Here is a 13,795-nt window from a genome sequence, read left to right as displayed (position 1 = left end):
GAACCTTGTCTGTGGCCTTATAACACCCCAATCCTGTCGGCACGGAAGGCAGACGGCACGTATCGGCTGGTGCAAGATGTAAGGAAATGACTGAACCCGTTCTCAAAAGACAGCCTGTGGTTCCTAACCCCTATACCCTAATGAGTCAGATCCCACACGGACAGCAGTGGTTTGGTGTGAGAGACCTCAAAGATGCTTTCCGGACAGCCTCTGGACTCAGAGAGAAATGGCTGTGTTTGTATGAGGACACATTGTAATCCTATCGTGATTCATGATGATACTGTAGATACTGGAACTCGTGCTAATCCTTGTCTTTGCAGCATTTGAAGCAAGCAGCTGGTGCTGCTGTCATGCAGAAAGCTCCCTTCCAACCACTCAGCAAGCATTTGGATGAGACAGCTTCCTGCTGGGGAGCCCTCCGGCATCACTGCTGCCTCCTCCAGAACCATACCTGCAGATGCTTCAGAGCTCTTCAGCATGGACTTCCTTCCTCCCATCAGCAGCTGCTCCTGCACTGACCTTCATTCACACTGGGATACCATCTGCTTCCAGCAGGAGCTGACCTGCGAGACAGAGAAAGGAAACGTGGGATGAGCACCAATGCAGAAGCACAAGGCTGTGTCACCACCACGTCTTGCAGCCTTGGGAAGTCAGCTGCAACTGCAGCCTTGGTCAGAATTACAACGGGCACCGTAAATTAAGTGTGACCTCTGAAGTTGTTGCCATGATCAGAAATAGACGCTGAAATCGCTCACATAACTGTCGGTGGTTCCCTCCAAATTCTTTTGCTTTGGGGAACAGATGGACTCGGAATGGAAGGACACGAGAAAAATGGCATCTGTTTGAGCTCAGCAGACTTGAGAGGTGGGCCTGGGTGAACCTCATGAGGTTCAGCACAGCCAAGTGCAAGGTTTGGCATTTGGGCCGGAGGAATCCCAGGCATTCTTTTGTCATCGTGGTGGTTTCCAATAGACCCCAACAATGAGACATCAGGTCGCCGTGTGGGCTCCTGGGTGACACTGCCATTTCCCAGCCATTGCAGCCTAGGGGCAAATAAAGTAAAATACTTCAGAAAGATCTCACACTGATTGCATATTTTACTGTTCTTTTACACAAAACAGAAGGGGAGGGCAGCAGATGCATGCAGCTGCATCAACACCCAGGCTGCTAAAGGAATGGAAAGACAGAAACATCAAATATCAATGCCTTATTATAATGCAAGGAGGGAAGCTTTTTTCAATGTTACTTTTTATCATTTAAAATAAGCAGTTGGCACTCTTAAAGGAAAATCCTGGGCCCCAAGTTCTAGCAGTGTGGCAATCTGGACTCAGCTGTGAATGATCCAAACAGTCTGTTCCAGATTTTAACATCCCTTCTATGCATTCACAAGTTTTCTCTCTTGACTTCCCCTTACAGCCGTTAGATGCCAGCAAAACATCCCACAAACACTCCTTACCTCTGTGCACACAGGCACCCATCCAACCAGAGCCATCAGTCATTCCCAGCCATGCGCTCTTCCTCCAATCATGGTCAGCATCACACGGCCGTCACGCAGCTCACTTGACTCCGTTTTTCTCTTCTTTCTGGAGGTGTCCTTGCTTCTCAGCCTTACCTTCTCGTGATGTTTATCTCGCTCTGCAGCTCCTGCTCTGAATAGGCTTTCTTGGATTCCCGCATGACAGGCACAAAATGCAGCCACAGCCCCTGCCACCAAGGTCAGCTCTTCAGCACACATTACCTGAGGAGCACTTGGCAACTCCTGCAACCTGAGCAGTGCCAGGAAGACTGTTTCACTTCTGCTTCTCCTGGCTCAGAAATTCATTTTCCTACCTAGAAAATGGAAAAAGAAAAGAAAGAAAAAAAATCCTGACATTAGCAGACACAATTGATACTACGGAATTCTGGAAGGCAAGGGATTTGCCCTCTATGATGAGAAGTTGAGTGCAAAGAACTAAGAAGAGCCATGAGCAGGTTGTGAACTTGTGGGTAAAATTAGGAAGTGCAGCAGTGCAGGGCTTCTGGAGGTGAGGGTCTGCTACAGCCGCCTGGAAAGAGAGCCTGTTGGTGGGAGCTGCTTACTGCAGCCAGCAGAAGCATCGCACTCACTGACTCTCATCCTGATGGGGGATTGCAGTCAGTCTGGGAAATCAGCATGGCTGGCTGCAAGCAATCTGACAGACTCCTGGAGTGCAGTGAGAATCACTCTGTGGTGCAGGCATTGGGCACAGCAAGCAGAAGGGAAGCATTGCTGGACATGGTGCACACCAGGGGTTACGACAGGAGGCGGTCAGGGCTGCAGTGACCATGCCCTCCTTGAGTTGGTGATCTCAAGGAATGCGGGCCTGGCAGGAAGCAAAGGCAGGAGCCTGAACTTCAGGAGAGCCAGCTGCAGGCTGTTCCAGGAATCCTTGGACGAGATCCTCTGGACAACTGTTTGTAGGGGCAAAGGGATGGAAAAGAGCTGGTCACTTTCTCAGAAAAAAACTTGCTCAGAGCTGAAGAGCTCTCCATCCCTGCCACATGAAATCAAGCCGAGGAGGCAGGAAACCTGTTTACTTTTTCTTGGGAGGGTGGGAAGGAGCTTTGGGTTAGGGGCACATCCTGTGCCAGAGCATCCCAATTGCACGTGTGGGATCAGCAGGTCTGTCAGAGAAGCGGGTGAGGTAGCAGGAGAGGAAGGGGAGGAGGTGCCAGCACGGCTCTGCACGATGCTCTGCCACACTGGGCAGCTTGATCATGGCTCAGCAGTGGGATCAGACGAGGAGAAAGGCAGAAGGAAATCAAGGATGGGAGGGAGCCATCAGACACAGTCGGTGAGTGTCTGTGAAGTCTTGCAAACCAGAGATTCCCAGGTTGTTTCTGCTTTTGCAGCATTTGTGTGCTGCAGGGTGAGCAAAAGGTTCTGCTGCTTGATTCTTCTGCAGGAGCCGCCTAAAAGGGAAATGGCCACTGAGCTGCAGACCAAGCAGTACTGCCTGACGTTGGCCAGGGGGAGCTTCTCCTGCCGCAGTGTGCTGATGACAGGTCTGGAGATGATCTGCATGACCAGCTCTTAGGTGGGAGCCAGGAAAGGACATGATGCGAGGAGGGAGGTGTTAAGCAACAGCCAAGGCATCAAAATGCATCAGAAAGCCCTGAAAAGCATCACAAAGCCACAGCCAGGAAGCTTGGGAGTATCATGAGCAGCATCCGGGATGCGAGAGATTATTTGCTACCATGCCAAATGGTAGCAGAGCTCCCCCTGCAGACATCCCAAAGCCAGACAAAACAGGAACAAACCCGGAGCTGTGCTGCACGCACCGCACAGCCACAGCATTGCAAGCTGGGGTGCCTTGCTGTGTGCTGCATTCATCCCAGTCCGTGTGAATGAAGACTCTGGAGGCAGTCAAGGCGTTGGTTGAGCACGAGTGTGCTTTTATTATTGTATAAAAGACAGGAGAGTGAGAGGTCGATGGTGACGATGGGACTCATCCTGTCTTGTCATGGAGAGAGTGGCTCAGAGCTCTCAGTGCTGCTGTCCGGTGCCTGGGACTGGAGGCCTGATTGAAAGTCCCCCTGCAAGAGGCTCTGCTCCTCTTCACTGACACTGACCTGCTCCTGCATGGAGGTGCTGCTGTCGGGGCACTCACACTGCTCTTGGGATGGGCTGCACTGCAGAGACTCCTGGTTACAATCCAGGCTGGTGACTGTGGTGTCTGGGAGGCTCAGGTCAGCAACTTCAGCAGAGCCAGGTGTAATGAGAGCATGGACTTCAATGAGCTCCTTCTCTCCATCACTGTTGTCATGTGTAAGGCTGCTGTTGGAACTGCAGCAATTTGTGCTTCCTAAGAGCTCTCCACTGATGGAAGCACAGAGAGCATTGTTGCTACTTGCCCTGGATCTTCTGGGTTGGCAAGGGCTCGATTCACCTAGAAAGGATACACAGGGGTTAGTGTCAAACTTTCACAAGCTGAATTACGACAGTGGTTCTTGATCAGGGGTGAACTGAAGATGCTAGGTAGGGGCTGGAATGCCAGAAGGAGATACAAGTGCACTGCAAGCTTGAATTCTATGTTCCTGAAAAGCAGGGATTTGGAAGCTGCATTTGCACCCTTACCTGCCAGGACTACCACTGCTGTTTCTGAGGGCTGCCTGGCATTGCGCTGCAGTTGGCGTTTGCTGCCAGAGGATGGCTTTCTGAGCCTGAAGCAGCAACACCAACTGCTAGCTGGTGATTCCTCAGTTTTGCTGGGTGGATTTTGCCTGGAGAGAGAAAACAGCCAACGCTGTGAGTCGTGCGTGGTGCAGGGTGAGGGAAGAGCTGCACTGAGCTCTTGGCAGCAGTTGCTTGTTCCTAGCACTGCCTGGTTTCTGCAGAAAAACAGAAAAACCCACCCAAACAATGATGCTAGGTGCTGGAAAAGAAAGTCCTCTTTACCTGTCAGATGGAAAGTCGATGACGGTGTGGAATTTGCCCTGCCCAGCTGCAGGGCTTTCTTCCACTTCAATGTCCCTGCTGCTCTCTGTCACAGGGGGAGAGCTGCTGTGGCCTCGCCTCTGTGCCTGTGCCTCCTCCAGGCTGAGCAGCTTTGTGGCAGCAGAAGAGACCCCCACAGACTTGGGCCCTGGGAGAGAATTGTGCCCTGTCAGGGAAAACCACAGGTAAGAGCGAGGATCAGAAAGCAGCAGCACAGCCACCACAGTTCTGGGGGAGGTGCTGTATTTTTCTCAGGCTTGCTTATCCCAGCCACTGGAAGAAGAGGAGCTCAAAATAACCATGTGGGCAGAGGTCTGTTTATGGCAAAGGACACGGTTATAACTAAGAGCAGCTTACTGTATCAAAATAGGCAAGGAAAAACCCAAGGAAATGGGGGCAGGGAACTGAGAAAGCTTCGCTGCCACACTTGCATCAAGCTTCTCCTGCATGCAAACCATAATAATGACGGTTTCCTCCTTGTAAAGTTTGGGCTTGGACATTCTCAGCATCCAGCAACAGGATGCCATACCCTAATGGAAGCCCAGAGGTCTGCTGTCCTCTTGATGGTAAAAGAGTATCTCAAAGGTCCCGGAGAAGGCCTGCATTTGGTCAAGGTGTCAGGTCAAGATAAAGCTAATGGAGGAAGACACTCACCTGCTGCATCTGCGATGTCTGCTCCGGATTTGGAGCAGAAGAGGACGTCGGTGTGGTTGATGAGAAATTCCACCACATCCGACTGCGTCTGCAGCTCCATGCAGGCAGCTCTTCCGCTGGCGCAGGCAGACTCGTTCTGCTGTGATCTGTAGAAAAGGCAGATTTTAGAAGTCATTTCTCCAAGACCGTTTCCCCGAGTCTGAATTGTTGCAGCCAAAAGCTGTCAGCTGAGGCTCTGGAGACTTCCGCAGTGGGCAATCAGTGATGCCACTGCAGAAATTCCCCTGGATGATCAAGGACACGTCAGTCCCATCTCAACAAGACTGCAGAAATTGTCACCTAGACATTGTGCCCGTGGGGATGGAGAACAGCTCAGGCTCCTGCTCTTCTGTCAGCCACAGATTTTACAGGAGAAGAGCACATTTGATGGAGAAAAAGGGAGCACTGTTTTTTTTTTTAATGGAGAACAGATGTAAGCGTTGTGTTGAAACAGAAGCAGAAGTTTACCTTAAGAGGTTTGGAGCCCACACAATGGCTAGGTTCTTGGCATGCATGTTTGTTACCATGGAGCTCCCAGCCAGACACGCCAAGTGTCTCATCAGGAACTCCAGAGTCCTGGAAAACAAGAGAGGCAAACATTCAGCACCAACGAGCATGCCGTGCTGCAATTCAGAAAGACAAAGGCTGGAACCGCATCGTTGCCCTCTGCAATGCAGCAGGGCTGAGCTCAGCAGGCTGAGGGCAGCACTGACCTGTAGTGAGGAGCGGGCAGCTGCTGGATGACGTCCTGCATTCTGAGCAGCCGCTCCTCCTCTGTCGCGGCACCAACAGCATCCTGGAGTAGTGCAGAAAGGGAGCGAGACACCAATCAGGCTAGTACAGCACTGCGAGTAAACCTCGTGGGGCTGACAGCAAAAGGGCCTCCGAGCTGGGGCACTGCTGCAGCCATCTGCCAAGAGGCCCAGGAAGAGGGAAATGAAAGACGTGGCCTTGTGCTTACCGAGAACTTGCCGTACAGCTGGTGGGTGAGCAGAGGGTTCGGGAGCTCCCTGAAGTACATCTTGCAGAGGGAGCTCACGCTGTGAATGTCACGGACGGTGAGCTCAGGAATCTGCTCCGACTCAAATTCCTGCCTGGAGAGAGGGACGCAAACCCGGTTGAGCGAGAGGAAGGCAAGCCCAAAGCCACACCAGATGCACTCAGGCTGTGTCAGTCGCAGCACTCTTACCGCAGTCTCTGGATGTTGGACGCGACGCCGGACAGGCGGTATATCCCCTGCACCACGCCGTGCTGCTCAATGAACTCAGCGCAGCTCTGGAGGACCTGGGGGACTGAAGAACACGTGCCAGCCGTCAGTGGAGCTCCTGATTCAATCCTGCTGCAGGCTGTGCTTCACATCCCATCCACTAAGCCCAGCCAGGCTTGGCTGAAGCAAATACAGATGTGCTTGTCTCTTAGGAGCATCCGCCTCACTTGATCCTTCAGCCATCAACTCCCATTACACGTGTCTCCACGGCTATCAGCCTGCCCCCTGCTAGATATGAGCTCCCTTTCATCTTCTTTAGATGCCCAGCAGAGGAAGATCTCAGGAATGGGCTGCTCCTTACCATCACGACCGGAGTGGAGAAGATGCTCTCCCAGGTCACCGCCAAACACCCTTTCCTTCTCCACCTCCCGCTCGGTCGGTTTCTTTGGGCGGGCCTTCACCAAGGAACGAAGGAAGGTGAGGATCTTGCTGCGTTTCTTGGGCACTGCACAACAAAAGGAAGAAACCAGGTCATTTCAGGTCTGGCTCCGTTGGACGAGGCCGAGCACAGCACATTCTACAGGGCACGTCAGAACGGGAAGAACATTACCAACCAGTACATACAAAAAGGGATTTTCCCCATCTCTGGAGGAGCCCAAGGCCAGGCTGGATGGGGCCCTGGGCAGCCTGATCTAGTCTCACATTAAATGTGGGGGCTGGGAGACCATCCTGAGGCAGGAGGGTTGGAGCATGATGATCCCTGAGGTTCCTTTCCATCCCAAGCCATTCCATGAGTATTCTATAGTTTCCCCAAGTCCAGTCATAAACCCAGGAGGATTGGGCCAAATCTCTGCCCCATGGTGTGCATGAAGAATCATCAACCCAGAGGACAATGTGGGATGGATAAAGGAGGTACTAAACATGGAACATACCCCCAAAAAGACTTCATTTTGCTTTCCCACACCATCAAATGTAACATCCATACCTGGCTTTGGCACAGAATTGATGAGTGCCTCAGGAATGTTCTTATTAATGAGTTCCACACACTCCCCTGGGAAAAATCCAACCTGTAACAAGAACAAAATAGAGACCAACTATTGCATGCTGCATTTCTCAGATCTGAACTGTTAAATCAAAAGCCTCGTAACATTTCCCTCAGAACGTGCTTGCCTGACGTTCCATAAGACTATCCAGCAGAAAATGGCCATAGTTCACAGCATAAAGGTAATAATTTTTCAACATCTGCAGCCAAAGGCAAGGTCCTCTGACACCGACACAGGGAAACTGTTTATGTCCACTAGGCATCCTGAGCAGGCAGAGCAGCTCTAAGCTGAGATTCCTGCCTTTACTGAAGTTGCACTCTCCAGTCTGAAGCTTGTGCCTACCTGGAAGCCGAGCTTGCCTCTCCACCAGGGGGTGAGCTCCTTTGGTGGCATGTCAATGACACAGATGATGTCTCCCACCTGCAAGAGATTGCAACGTCAATCCCAGCTTCAGCACGGCTGGGAGGAAAGCACAGCTCAAATGACTGCATTCTTCTGCACTGCCAAACATGGCCAAGCATGAGAGCACTTGCACCAGTGCAGCTCTGAAGGCATTTGCCATTGTAAAATTGAGAAACAAGGAACGCCTTGAACTGCTTACCTCAAAGGAGAGTTCATCCGCTGCCTGGGCAACGTATCTCTTAATAGCATGGGCAGCAGCAATAGCTGGAATGTTCACAGCTGACTCCCCATCATCCAGTAGGGGTTTCCCCTTGTTCTCAGTCTGAAACAGAGAGCACAGGCCACGGTGAGGAGCTGGGAACCAACAAGGAGGATTTCAAGGTGAGGAGCACATCTGCAGAGAAAGCTGCAGGAAATGCACTCGGTCCTTATCATGGGCACTTCAGAAGGAACTGCAAGTCTAATAACGGCTGTTTCTCTCCCTGGTGTGCAGCAGGCACACGCCAGCAAAGATGCATCTCTCCCCACCCAGACTAATCAGCAATGGCACTGACGCAGACAGGTGGCCTTGTCCATTTTGCCCCCTCCTTTCCTGCGCTCTTTGTGCAGGAAGGCTGACTGTTTCAGATGCTAGGAGACCGTGAAGAGGGAAACCAAAGCTACGGCTGCAGTTACAAGGTGCAAACAGTGCCACTGCAAGCACCAAGCAGCTCTCTTGAGCAGTCCAACCAACAGCGAGGCCAAACAGAGCAGAGAATGATTGTTGTTTCTGCAGCCATTTCAAGGGAAAAGTCAGTCGAGGACAAACACAACAGCCGAGATGGCTCTGGTACTTTTATAAACTTGCCACGCTTGCACTACTGTCTTGCCACAGAGGAGCTCTCTTGGAAAGCAGGAGAGCACATCTGCGGCTCACTCTGCTGGCTGCAGTCAGGGAACAAAGACCAATCAGAGCTTCATACTCTACCTCTGTCCATGCCAGGTCAGGCCCACAGCTGATCTCGCTGCACGCCACAGCCATCAGCGTAGGTGTGACAAGCTGGAACTGAAAAGAAACACACTTTTATGTTCTCTGTTCACATCTCTGCTGTGCTCCCTACAGCTGTCGGGCACACTCACACAGCCCAAGCACGCCTGCTGGTGTCCCTGGTGATGCTGTGCAGCTCTGCACAAGCTGGGGCTGGGACTCTTTGCCTAAGGGATTGGTTTCCTGTAGACCAGCTGGTCACAGCACCACAGACAGCATCCTTCTGAGGGCTGAGCTGGAGAGCACGTGGAGAAAACTCACACGTGACCAGCGTCCCATCAAAGCTGGATGAGGCTGTGTTACTAAACACGGGGTGTCACGGGCTGCTAAAGCATGTGGGGGGACAAACCATGGCAGGTACCTGGCAAGAGATCAGAACGAGGGAGACAAATCTCACGAATCCGCAGCCGTTCCTTGTCTCTTTGCTCTGATCTTCCACGAGCAAAAGCTGCAGCAGGGAAGCAGGCAGAGGGTGGAGAGAGGAGAGAGAAAGAGCAGGTCAGTTTGCTTACACAGTTTACCAAAGATTACAAGGGAAAAACCAAAATCTGCCCTCCCCCAACTTAAAAACTTAAGTTTTCAACTTAAAACCATTTCCCCTTGTCCTGCTGTTATCTACCCTTTCAAAGAGTTGATTCCCCTCCTCTTTTTAGGCTCCCTTTAGGTACTGAAGGCTGCCATGAGGTCACCCCACAGCCTTCATTTCTCCAGGCTGAACAAGCCCAGCTCCCTCAGCCTGTCTTTGCAGGGGAGGTGCTCCTGTCCCCTGATCATCTCTGTGGCTCGCCTCTGGACCCTCTCCAGCAGCTCCCTGTCTTTCTGGACACTGTACTGCAGCTGGGGCCTCACAAGAGCAGAGCAGGGGGGGACGATCACCTCCCTGTCCCTCATGGCCACCCCTCTGCTGATGGAGATAATGTGAGCCTATGAGCTCCGCCAGCCAGCAGTTCTCAGCACTCACTGTCCCCCCGTCTCTCCCACACTGTCTCAGCTTACCTACAAGGTGCTGCACAGGACGGTGTGAAGACAAAGGGACGCAGTCGGTGCACAAGTGCAACAAGCGAGCTGCTCAGTCAGAGCTCCAGCGCTCCAATGAAGGGACGCAGCACGCACTGCTCCTCCCCTCATTCTAGCCCTTATGACATCACTGAGGGCCACCAGGCTGCTCCACCACGACGGACAGGCTGGGGAGGCAAGACCAGTCACAAGGGCAGAAGATTCCAACAGCCCAGCCCAACGTTCTGGAATCAGGGGCTGCTTGGAATTCTACCCCAGCCAAATCCTGGAGAAGCTGGCACGGGGTCGTCATGACCAAAGCGCAGGACCTGGCGCTTGCTCTTGTTGAGCCTCGCACAACTGGCCTCAGTGCATCCCTCTGGAGGGCCTTCCTGCCCTCAGCCAGATGGACGCTTCCTCCCAGCAGCGTACCTTGCAGTGCTGGGCCCATGTCAAATCCACACTAGAGTGGGTTTTGTTACATTCAAGGGCATGTTGCAGCACCCATCTATTTCACCTGGAAGGAAATAAAGCAGGAGATGGGAGAAACACAGAACTACTGCCAGACTGCTTTATCCCTTTCTCAGCCCAACTTCCCTTGCCTCATCCCCTACCCCAACTCCTGGATGATGCCCACGGGCTGATAGTTGGATCTCAAGTCCATAGGACTCCTTTCACAGGACTCCATCAAAAAGGCTGTCACACTTGTTCCGTACACTCACACTGACCCAGCAGTGGTATCACAGTCACTTAACACACACACAGCAACCAAACCCCGAGCATGCACATCCCTTCCTGCGTGACTGCAGCCCACAGCTCCCCTTCACACCTCCGTGGATCTCTGGTGTTTTACACTGATGCAGCCTCGCTGCAGCTCCGTGGCTGTCACACAAGGCCTGCAGGACCTCTTTCTCTGCAAACCCCGTCTGCAGGCATTGGTTCACGAGGTTCACCTCCTGCCCTCCTGAGCAAAAACAAGCACTAAGAACAAGAGCAAAGCACACTGGACTCGACCTGGCTGGATCCCCAACCCTCAGTCCTGTCAGACGGACCCTGGTGTGGAGACTCATCCCCAAAGCCTGGCTGGACATCAGCACAGGCATCATTCTTCAAACGCCCCATCCAAGCAGCAAGGGATCAAAGCGTTGGCACAGCTGAAACAGAAATGCTGTGTGAGTTTCCTGTTAGCACTGAGCAGGAACAAATCTACCGCTGAGCAGCAGGATGTGAGACAAGCAGCAGAAGACACCCAACCTGCAGAACCAGCTCGTTTGGGGTCGGTCCAGATGTTTGTCTGCTCCCTTCCCTGGCCCAGGCCAAGCTTGTGAGCTGCTCCTCCTTGGTGCAGGGGGAAATGGTGCAGATGCCATGTGGTGGCTATGCACAGCATGCCTTGCACTTGCTTTTCCTCTCTCCATCTGCCATTAGCAAACAGCATCTCCAGCCTCCAGAGATCACTGAGTCCAACCCCTGCACAACAGTGAAAAAAAAGATATGATAAGGGGTACTTAAAGCACAGCATCTGTAATCAGATCAGACTCCTGCACTGTGAAGACTTCCATGAGTATTCCTGCAGAGTGCATCACTTAGTCTCTCTTTAGCCTTGTGTTCATGGTTTTCCTGTAAGAGCTTGTCTAAACACTGCCTATAATCGTGGTTATGCTAGAAGCATTTGGATTTCTTGATCCTTAGTGTGATTTCAATAACAAATGCAGATGTTTTTTTGTTAGGGACAGCTTTCAATTTCTCAACTGAAATTTCAATATTGCATTAGGTGTTGACAACCACGGGGCTGCAGTACAGAGAATTACAGGAAGATTAATTTCTCCATCTCCATGCTCCTAGACATTTATGATTACAGTGATGTAGTTATATACAAAGTTGCAAGATACCAAAGCTAGAATAACCTCTTGGTGCAGCAGGATGTCTGGAGCCCAAGTGCAGAGTCTCAGTGTTCCAAAGCCTTGAAGAGGTGCACCGTATGTGCTGGGGCTGATGACACAGACACTGGAGCAAGGCCAGTGTGATGTTAGAAACTTGACCAGCAGCTGATCTGTTGTCAGCCATTTCTGGACACAAACGGGATCTGGTCGACTTAGGACATGACCTTTGGGCTGGAGAGCAACTCCCTGAGGAATCACACAGCCACTGCAGACCGTCTGCAAGAACCCCATACCAAAACAGCTCATCTGCAATCAGTTTTTAATCTGTGCAGCAGAGATTGGAACAGGCGCACGCTCTCTGCAATTGCAGGAATGTTCACAAGTGGAATGTACATCACCTGTGTGCTCCAGCTCTTCTGTGTGCATGCTAGGAGCAGTGATCCCCCTGCACCCAGGGCTGCAATAAAGTCCTGTTGGGTTTCTAACCTGCCAACCAGCAGCCCAGGCTGCCCAGAGCCACATCCAGCCTGGCCTTGGATGCCTGCAGGGATGGGGCATCCACAGCCTCCCTGGGCAACCTGTTCCAGTGCCTCACCACCCTCTGGCTGAAAAACTTCCTCCTCACATCCAACCTCAACCTCAACACCCCCCGTCTCAGTTTAAAGCCATTCCCCACTTGTCCCATCACTGTCCACCCTCCAAAACAAAACACCTCGGCTGTTCAACACTGAAAGAGCAAAATAACCCACAGCTCTTACTTCCACTGTATGCATTTAATTCCAAATTAAGGTCACAGGTTAATTACTCATGTGATCCTTCCTGACAGAAGAACTACTCGTAGTGATGTGTAGGAGTAAGGAACTGTTTGAAAAGGTCATGGACATATTAGAACTTGCAGCATTTATCTTAATAGATGCCTACATTGCAAAGCATTTTGTAAAACACACGTTACAAGTACTGTGCATTGGATTACACTATATCAAACTCTAAGTAACAATACAGGTTGCTTTTAAATCTACACTTACATGCTAACTCCTTGATAAAATTCCTGACTGCCTTCAGTTTTATAGCCAAAGCAGTGTTTGAGCTGGTAATGTACTCTTGAACAGCACTGCTGCCTTTAACATTTGTATGTTTAGATCTGAAAAGAGAACTTGGTCATTATTTCACGATGAGAGAATCGTATATGACAAAACAGAATTACAAAAATCTGACAATACTGTAAAATGCCAGCGTAAGAATGTGGCTTTGATTTTTTTTTTTCTTTTTTTTTTTTAAACGGTGAGTGTACCATTAATTCAAGACAAGAATTTTGTTTGTAAGTCGATCTCTATAACTGTTCTTGGCATCATTCTGTAGGATGAACTAGATACATGGAATTTGGCACTGGCTCCCCAGGGCAGTGGTTTGGCACTGAGCTGACAAAGGCCAAAGAGCATTTGCACAATGCTCTCAGACACAGGGCTTGACCCATAGGAGGTCCGGTGTGGAACCAGGAGGTGGAATACATGATCCTCGAGGTCCCTTCCAAATACAGATATTCCATGATCCTCTAATACTTATATTCCCAAGTCCTGTACACAGTGCTCAGATGCTTAATTGAAAGGTTCCATGAAACAGTGAGGTATCTATGTCCCTTTACCACCCAGTTATTCAATTTGCCACATGGATCTTTCATCCAGTCACATTAAAAAACCCCTCAAAGTATTTCCTTCAGTCTTCCATTCTGATAGAGCTTTCTGGAGCAAATAAAGAGTTGCAACTCAGAATGTCCACACCTCCCTTCCTGCACCCTGCATACTTTTATCATTGCACTGTGATTACGTACCATTCTATTGTCACCCTCATTCTGTCATTATCTAGGCAGTTTACTGCCATTAAATTTTCCAGCAACAGATGCCCACAAGTACAGCCAGCCTGGACTTATTTCCAATACTTATCTTTGTCCTGATGTCCTTGTAGGAGGTGGGACATTTCTCCATCTCAGCAGCAGAGGGCAGGAGGGGTCCAAGGTGAGGGCACGCTCTCCTCTATTTTTCTGGCACTCAAAGACAAAGGGAACAAGAAAACCAGCAGTGTTTCCCTGCC

General features: G+C 50.9%; 1 protein-coding gene across 1 annotated transcript; it reads right to left on the bottom strand.

Moving 5' to 3' along the window:
- Nucleotides 1-3,397: 3,397 nt before the first annotated feature.
- LOC149912640 (rho GTPase-activating protein 32-like) lies at nt 3,398-12,901 on the bottom strand. The gene is made up of 18 exons (XM_090131862.1): nt 12,733-12,901; nt 11,079-11,294; nt 10,257-10,341; nt 9,825-10,012; nt 9,190-9,276; nt 8,769-8,846; nt 8,001-8,123; nt 7,742-7,819; nt 7,342-7,423; nt 6,718-6,861; nt 6,339-6,441; nt 6,111-6,243; nt 5,863-5,945; nt 5,618-5,725; nt 5,111-5,256; nt 4,418-4,622; nt 4,097-4,242; nt 3,398-3,908 (listed from the first exon to the last, which is right to left on the bottom strand). Exons 6-18 carry the CDS (start codon nt 8,820-8,822, stop codon nt 3,481-3,483), a joined length of 1,833 nt encoding a protein of 610 aa, XP_089987988.1. The 5' UTR covers nt 8,823-8,846; nt 9,190-9,276; nt 9,825-10,012; nt 10,257-10,341; nt 11,079-11,294; nt 12,733-12,901; the 3' UTR covers nt 3,398-3,480.
- Between the last annotated feature and the right edge of the window lie 894 nt (nt 12,902-13,795).

The sequence above is a fragment of the Phasianus colchicus genome, chromosome Z, assembly GCF_987193195.1.
Source record: "Phasianus colchicus chromosome Z, bPhaCol1.hap1.1, whole genome shotgun sequence".
Classification (NCBI taxonomy): Eukaryota; Metazoa; Chordata; class Aves; order Galliformes; family Phasianidae; genus Phasianus; species Phasianus colchicus.
The sequence above is the reverse complement of the archived record's forward strand: the minus strand, read 5'-3'. Positions and strand labels throughout refer to the sequence as shown.